At 47.7% G+C, this 12,083-nt stretch overlaps 1 protein-coding gene across 3 annotated transcripts in view; it reads right to left on the bottom strand.

Annotated features, from left to right (window-relative positions):
- AKAP10 (A-kinase anchoring protein 10) overlaps positions 1-11,725 on the bottom strand; it is a 39,901-nt gene extending 28,176 nt beyond the window's left edge. For all 3 annotated transcript variants that reach the window (XR_010067351.1, XM_063295588.1, XM_063295600.1), the window contains exon 1: positions 11,513-11,725. Coding sequence is in view for 2 of the 3 variants with exons in the window: in XM_063295588.1 (XP_063151658.1) it covers positions 11,513-11,534 (22 nt within the window). In the remaining variant the exon portion in view is untranslated. The remainder of the gene's footprint in view (positions 1-11,512) is intronic.
- Positions 11,726-12,083: the final 358 nt, after the last annotated feature.

Here is a 12,083-nt window from a genome sequence, read left to right as displayed (position 1 = left end):
TCCTGGGGAAGATGATTGAGAAAGTGGTCATGCAGCAGCTTCAGAGGACTCTGGATGAAGCGGATTATCTGGACCCCTTTCAGTCAGGATTCAGGCACAGGTATGGGACGGAAACGGCACTGGTTGCGCCTTTAGAAGATCTCTGGTGGGAGCGGGATGGAGATTGTGCATCCATCCTTGCTCTTCTTGAGCAAGGCCTTTGAGACCATTGACCATGGTATCCTTCTGGACTGGCTCCAGGGATTGGGGGTGGGTGGTTCCATATTGTGCTGGTTCTCCCTTCTTCAGGATTGGTTCCAGCCGGTGGTGGTTGGGGAGGAGAGATCCTACCCTTGGCCCCCATTTTGTGGGGTCCCACAGGGGTTGGTGCTCTCCTCTCCTTTTTAACATCTGCACGAATCTGCTGGGTGAGCATCTGTTGTCTTGGGGTGTGGTATCATCAGTATGCTGATGATACTTAATTTTATTTCTGCCCCTGGCGAGTCAAGCGATGCTGTTGATGCCCTACACCAGTGCCTGGAGGCTGTAGGGGCCTGGATGGGGAACAACAGACTTCGACCGAGCCCTGGAAAGACTAAGTGGCTTTGGGATTTGGGGCCCTCCAGTTCAGGGACCATGCCATCTTTGGTACTGGATGGGGTCGCACTGCCCCAAACAGAGCCGGTATGCAATCTGGGGTTCCTTCTAGGCTCACGACTCCTGCTCAAAGTGCAGGTGGCAGTTGTGGCTAGGAGGGCCTTTGCGCAGCTTCGTGTTGTGTGCCACTTGTGTCTATTCCTGGACCAGGAGGCTCTGCTGACTGTCACTCATGCCCTGGTCACCTCCCAGATAGACTATTGCAATGCACTCTACATGGGGCTGCCATTGAAGGGTATTCAAAAGCTTCAGCTGGTACAAAATGCAGTGGCACAGGCAGTTACGTGTGCTTCAAAAACAGCATGTTAATACCTCTGCTCTGCAAGCTGCATTGGTTGACATTTTGGTTCCAGGTGCAATTCAAGGTGCTGGTTTTGACCTTTTAAGCCCTTCATGGCATGGGGCTGGGCTATTTGAGGGACCTCCTCCACCCGATTACATCTGCCCATCCCATCAGGTCCAGAATAAGAGGTACACTGTGGGTCCTGTCTGCTAAGGAGTTACATCTGGTGGAACCCAGGAGATGGGCCTTTTCTGCCATGACACCCACCTTGTGGAACTTCACCCCCCCAGGTGAGACTGGCCCCATCCCTTATAACTCTTAAAACATGGCTGTGCCAACAGGCTTAGGGGTCCCAAGGCGGTGCTGAATTAGTGAGATGGTTTTATTGCCCACAGCAATAATGCTCTCTGCTACTCCATTATTAGTAAATTTGATTGTGTTTTGTTTAATTTTTAATGGTTAGTTTTTTATGATTGTCTTTTTTAATGTAGGTCACCCAGAGTCACAAATCTGTGAAATGGGCAGCTATATAAATAGGATGGATAAATAAATAAATAAATTTAATAAATTTAAAAAATTTATATGTCCACCCATCCCATATACATGACTCTTATTACCGAATCGGGACTTCTGCTCATTTATCACACTCTGGAGTTATCTCCCTTTGCAAGGCTGGCCCAGGAGCACCAGCCATGCGCAAGGAGAAGACTTTCTAGATGCTCTGTGTAATTACTGGCAAGCAATTACACATGCTGCCAACTGGGAGGAAGAGGTAGAGCCAGGGAGGAGATATCTCAGGTGTGATCAACTCCCAGGATGGAATTCAAAACACACCGAGCCACTTAATGCGAACCGGATGTTCCTGGGGAATTTATCAATTCCTGTTGTGCTTGTAATGTTTCCTAGTGTTGAGTGGGGAGTCTGACGTAGTCCCGGAAAGCTCCTGGACTGAAATATGGAACAGCTGGCTGGGGCACTGAGGTCCACTGCATTTGCAGGACGCCAGGCTGAGTGGCAGTGCTGCAACAGGGCTAGGCAGATCCAAATTTAATCCGCATTCACCTACAAAGCTCATGGCTGGTGCTCCTTGGGAGATCTGGGATTACCACCCTCTCGGCAAGGCCTCCCTCACAGGGTGATTGTGGGAAGGGAAGGTGCGTTCAGGTGACTAGATCCACCCGTGCTTACCAAATTCAACCTTAAGCATATTAAAGTAAATTTAACTTTAAGTATATTAAGGATCCATTAAATAGAACAGCAAACTTCAGTCTCAAGAACAAATGCAAGAAGTGTAGAGTGGATAAATGTTAGCATCATGTGACAGGCAGAAGAAGATGGGCCCAAGAATCCAGGAGTTTGCCTTTCTGCTGCTTCCTCTTTCTAGCAACCCATCCAGCAACTTCCTCATCTGTGATGGTATGGGGGAAAGGCCTTGGGAGGCGGGGCAAAGGGATGCTGCCCAGGGAACCGTCAGAAAAGCGGGCAAGGCAAGAGACTCAGAAGAGACCCCCCCTAGTTTCCTGGGCTGTAAAGGAGACGGCAGGAGATTTGTACTTTCAGACTTGCAAGGTTCTGTTAATGTAGCTTTACGGTAAAGTAGAATTAAGCTTATCTGGCTGTGTTTCTTGTCTGGTCCACCTGGTAAGGCTGACACCATCAGTCTGGAGCAGTGTTTCTCAACCTTGGCAACTTTAAGACGTGTGGACTTCAACTCCTAGAATTCTGGAAGTTGAAGTCCACATGTCTTAATGCTGCCAAGGTTGAGAAACACTGGTCTGGAGCGTCAAGCAACTCTTAATCCTTAACATACCTGAGAAGGACAGGTATCTGACCTGGCCTTGCTCCAACCATATTACCCTAAGAACATTTCAAGGTCCTGCTCAGTGTGGCCTCCCCTTCTGAGGCTCAGGCACAGGCCTTTTTGGTGTAGCCCCCACTCCATCCTGGAACGCTCCCCCGGAAGGTGCATTTTCAGCCAACACGGTTTGCCTTTCAGTGCTAAGCAAAAATATTTTCGCAGGCCCTTTATTCCATTCCTTGTTAATGGGAAATGTGCATGTATTTGCTCAATGTGGGAACTTGTAATTTCTCTAGCCATTGCTTTGATCAAACATTTCACTGTGTATTTTAATTAATATGTTTATTAGGCCTTTTGATTCGTGTTTGAACTTCTTATCTGTGATTGAAATGAATAGTAAACCGCCCTAGGAGGACGTGCTTTTAAGGGCAGCAGAGAAAATTTCAATCTAAGATTGTTTCCTCTCTTATGCATTAGAAACACCAGGATATTCCAGACTTCTTCATACTGGGCCTCCCCAGATGTGTTGGGCCTAAAAATCCCAGAATCCCCAGCTAGCATGCCCTCAATATACTCAAGGAGTTCCAGGGTGTGGAAGGATCCTCCACTCAGTTTTAAAAGGCTGCTTTTTAAAAGGGTCTTCAAATGCTTTAGGCTAGAACAGTATTTCTCACCCTCAGCAACCTTAAGACGTGTGGACTCCAACTCCCAGAATTCCCCAGCCAGCTATGCTGGCTGGGGAATTCTGGGAGTTGAAGTCCACACATCTTAAAGTTGCCGAGGTTGAGAAACATTGGGCTAGAAAGCACAGCCATCCTAAGAACACTCATTCCCCCTTACAGAAGGAATGCAGAGGTGGTTACATAAACGTCAGCTTGGCCTTGAAAGAGAGAAGGGGATGAGACAGACTCAAGATTGCTCCACCTTGACTGTCTTCGGCACAAAAGAGGGTGCAGAGAATCTCTGTCAAACCCTGCCACAATAAAGTTGGGTTCCAGGCATCCATTTGAGCCTATTTCCTGACCTGACCTATCTTGAAGGGCCTGCAGGACCTTTCAGGGCTCCCTAATTTCCTTGTATAATATCCAGAGGAAGAACGACTTGTAATAGTTCATGAATGACAGGCCTGGCCGTGAGACCAAGGGGGGCTCATCATCAAGGCCCGAACCCCCCAAATCACGCCACAGCTTCACTGCTGAAAAACTGGCTTCAGGCAGTGCAGATGGTTATCCTTCTTTTAGTTGGGCTGATTCAAGAGGAAGAAAAGACCAGCGTTATTGTGTTGGAGAGCTGGTAATTGGTCAGTTGCGCATTTCACCCCTGCACCTACACCAGCTTTGACCTTGCGAGGACCAAGCAAGTTTGAAATTAAGACGCAGAGCACACTCCATGTTAGCCCTGAGCAGGTGCACATATAATTGGGGCTGGGGGAGGGAGGGGGAGAAAGGGGCTTAAATGTACTTTTTCCACAGCGCTGAAACACAGGCAGTTGATTCTCACTGAAATCTCCTGGGGACAGAAAAGTACTGCTTAAGTTTCTGATTGAGGCTAAGGAACCCCTTTTCCCTGGAAGCCTTACCAAAGAGATTTTAAGACACCAGGGCAGAAACCTCCTCGCAGGAGAGCAAAGGTCAGCACCCCCAGTTTTTCATGCATCTTTCAGCAGACCCTGCCATTGGTTAAATCAGTTCTTCTGCAAGTTCACTGGGAACACAGCCCTTTCATTTCTGGAACTGGGCAATTTAAACCTAGTTTGAAGGGAGCTTTCATTGGGCAGCCTGTTAGTCATGGCGGAAGACACCTGGCACTTATGGCCAGGCTCCTGCAAAGAAGAGTGAGCTGTTTTGCCTCTTTCTCTCCATAAAACACCCATGGGAATAAGCAAGGAGAAAAGGCTTCAGGAATGATGCTTTGCCACAGAAATACTTTCTGCAACTTCCATGCAAAGCGGCGTTGGCTTCCCTCGGCAACTGCAAATGAAAGAAATGTGGCCTGGCTGTCACTTTCTCCTTGCCGTCCCTGCAAGAGAAGAACCATCTCGTTTGCAGAGCTGCGGCTTGACTCAAAAACCTAGCAGCCCAGGTAGAAGGGCTATGCCAGTGTTTCTCAACCTTGGCCACTTTAAGACGTGTGGACTTCAACTCCCAGAATTCCCCAGCCAGCCATGCTGGCTGAGGAATTCTGGGAGTTGAAGTCCACACGTCTTAAAGTGGCCAAGGTTGAGAAACACTGGGGCTTATTGTGATGGAATGTGAGGGTGACCTTGGGGAACAAAGGGAAGAGATGCTGCCTAGGGAATAATCAGATCAAAGAGAAGGGAGCCCGCAGCAAAGTAACGGCCAGAGAAAGAAACTTAGGAAGGACCAGCCCTAACTATTCAGGCGGTAAATAGGGAAGGCAGGAGAACTGTACTTTCAGACTTGCTAGATCCGTTCATGCAGCCTTACAATAAAGCAGAATTAACTCATCTGGTTGTTTCTCCTGTCTGGTTTACCTGGGAGGGCTGACACTTACAGAGAAGAAGAGTGGAAAAAACAATTTGAATTAAATACAACTTGCTTGAGTAACTGAGTGGGTTTTCACCAACAATTTAAACTGGTATGAACAGGCATATGAGGAAAGCAGAAAGTCCTTTATTTTTAAAGCATGAAGGGACAAGGAACCACTCAGAGCATTCCACCCCCCCAACCTTCTTCTAAAATGGCACTTATAGCACTGGGATGGCCTAGAGGTCTCCCATCCAAGGATTAATCCAGTTCCAAACCTGGTTAGATTTGGGGGATCAGCCAAGGCTGCAAAGGGCCATCTTTCATCCCAGCCAGTTTCCCAACCCGGCATCCTTCACACTTTGGACAACTGCTCCATCTAACCATGATGGATGAAGGACATCTGATCAAGCAGTTACCTCAATATCAGAACCTTTGTTTTTTCACCAAAATTGCCAGGGATTGGATCTGGGGCCTTCAGCACCAAAGGAACTGCAGTTTCAAACAACTACCCATTTTTTGCATTTATAAAGGTCCTTCCTCACTACCCCAGTGGACTGGCTGGGTCTAAATCAGTGTTTCTCAACTTGGCCACTTTAAGATGTCTGGACCTCAACTCCCAGAATTCCCCAGCCAGCCATGCAAGAAAGTAGCATCACTGGAATCCCTGTCGGGTTTATTTCTTGCCCTGGCCTCCCTCGAAGGGCTGATACCTACTTAGTTTATGCTGAGCCTAAAGATTTGTTTTCTATATCAGAACCGGACTGAACTTACCTACTTTTCATGCACAAAAGCCAAGCCTGACTATGCCAAGCCCTTATCATTAATCAAATAATCAGCAGCTTAATTTAGACCTTCATGTGCTGTTGACGTTTTCTATTGGGAGTCGGACATGCTTGTCAAGCTATTGCAAATTACCGGCAGATTGTTATCTAACTGCTCGCCTAGCCGTCTCCCACCCTCTCCGGCCAAGTGCCACCGCAGTATTGTTTCCCAAGCGCTAACTTGCAAGCAGGAACAAGGCATTCATCACCACCTTTAGCTGTGGGCACTTCAAGCTGCACCTGAATGTTTTCTGCATTACTGCCAGCCTCAAGCACCAACAGGAACAACGACAAATAAATTAAAATAAATAAATAAATAAATAAAATGTCACTCCAAAGTAACATGATCCTTCCCGGCAACACAAGAAACTTCTAAACCACTAGTCTCAAGGATCCAGAGGCTGCTTGGTTCAAAAAGGGTGAAAGAGTCACAAAATTCACGTAATAGTAATTGAGTGTGTGATGCTCAGTAGCATGACTGCCAGTGCAAATTGGGAATCAATTCCAAGTGACTGGGCCACAAATATTTCTTTCTCACCCTTCACATACTCTTGAGGCTCACCTGCCAACATCCAAAATATGGTTTGAGGAACTTCCAGGACTGCTATTTAAACCAGGGTTTCTCAACCTTGACAACTTTTAGATGTGTGGACTTCAACTCCCAGAATTAAGAAACTCTGTTCTAGAATATAATACATTACAGGTAGTCATTAACTTACAATCATTTGTTTAGCGCCATTCAAAGTTATGACAGTCCTCGCACTTATGACCATTGTAGTATCCCGGCGGTCATGTGATCAAAATTCAGGCAACCAGCATGGCTGGCTGGGGCATTCTGGGAGCTGAAGTCCACACATCTTAAAGTTGCCACGGTTGAGAAACCCTGATTTAAACCCTGCAGCATTAACTACTAGAATACAGGCTGCTCAGAGATGCAAAGGAATTAAATATCCTATAAAACCTATCTCTGGAGAGATGCAGAGATGAAGAATCCTATGAACCGTTTAAGATGGCATATTCCTCACCAACCTCAGCTGATCCTCTAACAATATTTTTAGAAATGTGAGCATTAAAACAACTGAATAGGCCTTCTAAAGCTAAGGGCTTTCTCAATCAGCACAAGATGCACTATTCCTTTAAAAATCTCAACAAACAAAGGTGTCCTTATCATCCAGTCCATCAATTAACAATTGTAACCTTCAACACAGTCACTCCCTACGCATCAAAAATCCAGCATTTTAAATGTTCTGACACAATCCTAACAATATTCTGCAAAGAAAAGGACCTGAAAATCACACCCATTACCTTATCCTTACCGCTGCATTCTGACAGTTGCTCTGAGTAACTTTTTGTTAACACGAACCCACAGGCAACTTTATCTAAGGCTAAAACTTCCTGATTCTTTGCGCTGAAAGGAAAAAGGTTTAACTAGGTCACTATCTGCCTGTCAAAGCAAAACTGATTCTCTTGCCCCACCCTTGTCCTGTTCTGAATCTCTCAGCCTGTAGTAATAGAACTGACTTCAAAGCATTTTTGGTTTTTAAAGGAAGCCTTCAGTAGCTTCTCTGAGAGCTTGCCTCAAGAAATGAGGGTGCAAATCGGATAAATACATCACATTTTTTCCTCACTGAGTTATCAGAGTTCGTTAAAAAGTTTTTACAGCGTCCATCCTGAGCCGATAACCCAAATAGGTTTTCAGAATTAAAAGAGGGTAGGGCGCTTGATGGACTGTCGTTATACTTCTTCAGATGGTAGGCAGAGAACTGCAAGACCAAGCCTATGACTTATTGCTGATGTTGGTTTAATCCTGGCCATTGAGAAGCTACCCAGATGTCAAGATCTTAACAGTATATCTAAAAAGCAACCAAGCTAATAATTTTGCCTGGTGCAAGGTGACTGCATGTTCCTCAACAAGATTCTCTTCTGACACATCTGACAAACTTTGGGGATTATGCATTCACACATAAACCAAGAACTGTTGTGCATCACCCTTAAATGCATTTAACAGGGGGATCTGACGCTCCAGAAAGAAGAAATCTGAAAAAGTGGGAAATCTTACAGCTGGCGTCTTTGAAATTTGGCAAAGCTTTGCTTGTACTGGCCAAAGGGTGGGAACCACTAACGAGATGGGGATTTTTCCCTGCCCCACCCTGAAATACTGCTTTTGACAGAGAGGAAGGATTCCAGCATAGGACACCTTCAACAGATCAGAGGAACAGAAAGTCAGCGTCCTAAATCCTGATAGTCTGCAACATACACAGGTGGTCACGATTTACGGCATTGACCTTCTAAGCTGGAATAACATAGGACAACAACATGCAACCCATTCCAATCAAAAATCTAAAATACACCCAGGAACCAGACCTTCGACCACCTGCCGCTTGCGAGCATAATTCGCAAAATGCAACTTTTCTTATATTATTCCCGCTTGAATCTCTGCAGGTGTTGCAAAAAACAACAAAGCCTTTCCTGAAATGTTTTATTGGGAGGCCGATACGTCCCAATACACAATTTTTTTCTCTGAGCCTCACATTTCTCCTCATATCAATCTGCCTTTAAGACCAGGCCTTTCTCTCTTGGGCTGAACCTAGCAGCTCTTAAGGCATTATGGGCTGCTCTGCTGGGTTCATCATTGGCAGCTTTTTAGAAAGCCCCAAAGACAACATCTCCCCAAACCCCTTAAGTGATTTCGAACTGAAATTTAAGCAACTGAGTTGCCTCTTTTAACTTCTGTAGTGCTTTGGTTTTAACAGTGGTCTTTATTAATGTTTAATTCCTTGTATTGCCAGCACACCTTGGAAGGAAGAAAATGCGTTCGTTGTTTTCCTATCCACCTTTCCTCAAGGAGTTGAGAACGGTTTAACCTCTTCACACAACCCCTATTTTATGCTCACAAGGAAGCTAATTAGAGCGAAACAGCTTTCTCCATTCTGGGATTCTCCAGTTGTATTAGACCACAGAATCAAGAAAAATTGGCTTAAAAGACAACAACCCACAATAAGTGGGATTTTAAAAGGCAGGTCTCAAATCTGCAAAAGTTACTAACCCATGAAAGAGCCTGTTGGCCTATTGCCTCCAGTTCTATGTAATTTGTGGGTCATTTGCAAAGCATTTTTTTGCCTAGTTGCCTGCGGATAACACCTCTGGCGCGTGAGCACAGAGCCGTTCAAAAGCCAGCATCACACCACCTCTCTCAGAAAAGCACATGTAAGAAAATGGAACTTTTAAAAATCACACACCCCCTGATTCTAGCCACTGAGTAAGACCAACGGTTCAGGCTTGAAGAAAGCCATGACTTCAAGCAGAAGCTACCTGGGATGGAATTAACGAGCCTCGAAAGGCTGATACACCAGCTCAAAATTTTCTCCGCAATATGCCAGAGTCAAAAAAGACCAAACAGGAAACTGGCAGGCCCTTTGTAGGGTCACTCATGTCTTGGTTACTTTGGAGATAGACTATGGCAAGGTGCTGTACATGGGGCTGCACTAGAAAACAATCTAGAACTATAGCTGGTACAGAGTCACAAGCTGTGATGCTCAGCCCGTGCCATGCTCTGTGGGCTGCGCTGGTTACCAGTTAGCTGCTGGGTGCAATTCAGGGTGCTGGGTGCCACCTATGAAGTCATTCATAGCATTGAATGGGTATTTGAGGGACTGTCTCCAGCAATCTCTGCCTGCCCTTACCCTGATAGCAGTCAGAGGGGGCGTATGTTGGGTTCCTTCAATTAAATAGCGTCATCTATTGGGACCTAGGAAGTGTGCCTTCTTTGTCACAGCACAGCACCCCCCCAAGATTCACATGGTCCCCACCTTAACAGCCTTAAAAAATATAGCTCTTCCCCCAGGCCTTGGGTTATGGTGACTTGGGGGGAGACGTCTGTGTGTTTTATCTCCGTGGGGTGGGGGTGGGGAGAAGAGTTGGTTATCTTTCCCTCTGGGTGATGCTGCCTTTTGGAATTTTATGTTGGTTTTACTGTTTTTACATGCTAAGCTGCCCAGAGTCATCAGAGTTGGGCAGCCTACAAATTCAAAATATAAATAAATAAGTAATAACTCAGCCCCACCTGCCGATTTTCTCAAAAGCATTATTTCTACCAGAAAAGACTCAAGCATTTTGTTTGAAGGGCACCTGGTCTGTTTAACTTGAGAGGCAATCAAAACACAGCCTGAGTTACATAGCTGGCATTATGAAATCCACAAAGCTTCTCTTCCTTTTTTTCTGGTTAACAGCTTAATTCTGCATTTCAAAATATCTGACTGTTTATATCACTTGTATCATCTTTCAGCTTAAGTGTGCAACATTATTCAATTGCCAGTCCCCAAATTCAGAGAGGTTTAGAGCAGCCTCTGAAAATCACCTGTTCAAATCTGACAACTAAATTCCTTCAACCAAAGGCCATTCAAAATAAGAAAAAGGCAAATTCCCAACACAAATACATCAGATAGCCTGCTTCAGATGTGAAGCCTGCAGCCTTAGGAAGTTTTTGACCTAATGCAGAAATAATTACAATGTGCTCTCCTCCTTTTATGGCTGCTATTGTTTGGCTTTCAAAACATTCATTCAGGCCTGCCAACCCTTCCTAGGATTTAGAGCCGCCATGCACTTTGCTCAGTTAACTCCCCCAGGGCTGCTCATCTGAGGACTTCCCAGAATTCAGAAAAGTTGCAGCAAAGGCACTCTGAGGAGAACCCCCAAGAACACTCAAGATGGGGGTGCTTGGAGAGGAGGAAGAGGCTCAGCCAGCTGGATGGAAAACCCACCAACAGTTCCAGCTGCCTTTTCATAGCAACTATTATGAATTATTATTTAATAGCACACACACTCCCCAGTCTTCGGGGCCATCACCTCCTGCTGGGAAGCCGGACAGATCCCTATCTCCAAAGTCTTCCACTGTGGTTTCTTTTGCACTTTGCAGGCTAGCACTCAACCTGGGCTTTCCTAGTGGTGTCCCATCCAAGAAGGCCCAAATCTGCAGGGCACCAAATCTCTTCACACCCGCCTTCTTTATGCCCCGGTTGGACCTTCCAGGACCCCCTCAGTTGTCCCAGCACCCCCCACCTGCCAGCACTACAGGTCCAAGACCCCTCCCTGCAGCCAAGCACAGCTCCCCGCCTGGGTCCTCCTTGGCACCCCAGGACCTTGGAGCCCCTCCCTCCAGGTAAAGGTCCCCCGAACACCCCCATCTGCGCCTCCCCCCTTCGTCACTACACCCCACCCACTCATAGGGGCAGCCCCCATCTGCTCCCCCAACCCAGGAAGACGAGCCACTCCCCTCCCCCCACTCCCCCTGCCCCCTTGACTGAAGGAGACCCCCCACCGCAGGCAGCCCCCTCCCCTCCATCGCGGCTCCCGCCCCCTTTCGCCCGCGGGCAGCGCGCCCCTCCCGGGCCCCCTCCCCCCGGCCCAGAGGCCGGCGCAGCCCCCTCCCCAGCCGGCCGCCTCCCCTTTGGCCTTCCGGAGACCCCCGACTCAAAAGAGCGGCTACCTTTCCGCCTGAAGAAAGACATGGCGGCGCCGGCGGGCAGGCCTGGGCCGTCCCTCAGGGCTGCTGGGTCGCCTTCCTCTTCCTCCTCCCGCCGCCGCCGCCGCCGCCTCCCGCGCCCCACACCGAGGAGGAGGAGGAGGAGGAGGAGGCGGCAGCCGCCATGTTCTCAACAGCGGCCGCCGCGGCGCAGGCTCCTTCTTCCGGGCGGCGCGGGCGCGCGGAGGATATCGGGAAAGAGGAACCGGCCCGGAAGCCCTTTGCCCTCAAGCGGCATGGCAGCCTAGCGTGCCTGGGGCCAATCAGAGGGCGAGAGAAGGGAGGGGGCGGGGCGTCAGGGGAGGCCATCTTGGAAGGGATGAGGGAGAGGGAGATGGAGAGGCCATCTTGGAAGAGGGCGAGTTCTCCGGTCGGCGGACCTCTTGAGGCGGGGCAAGAGAATCCCACTCGGCCATACCTGAAACAGGAGGGATGCCCGTTCAGCCATGTTGGATAAGGGCAACTGCCCCCAACGAGAAGAAATATTGCGCCCCACGCAGTATCTGCAATTTACACAGAGACAGAAGTGTCTCTG

Source organism: Candoia aspera, chromosome 1, assembly GCF_035149785.1.
Source record: "Candoia aspera isolate rCanAsp1 chromosome 1, rCanAsp1.hap2, whole genome shotgun sequence".
In the NCBI taxonomy this organism is placed as follows: domain Eukaryota; kingdom Metazoa; phylum Chordata; class Lepidosauria; order Squamata; family Boidae; genus Candoia; species Candoia aspera.
Note: the sequence above shows the minus strand (reverse complement) of the source record. Positions and strands in the feature narration are given on the sequence as shown.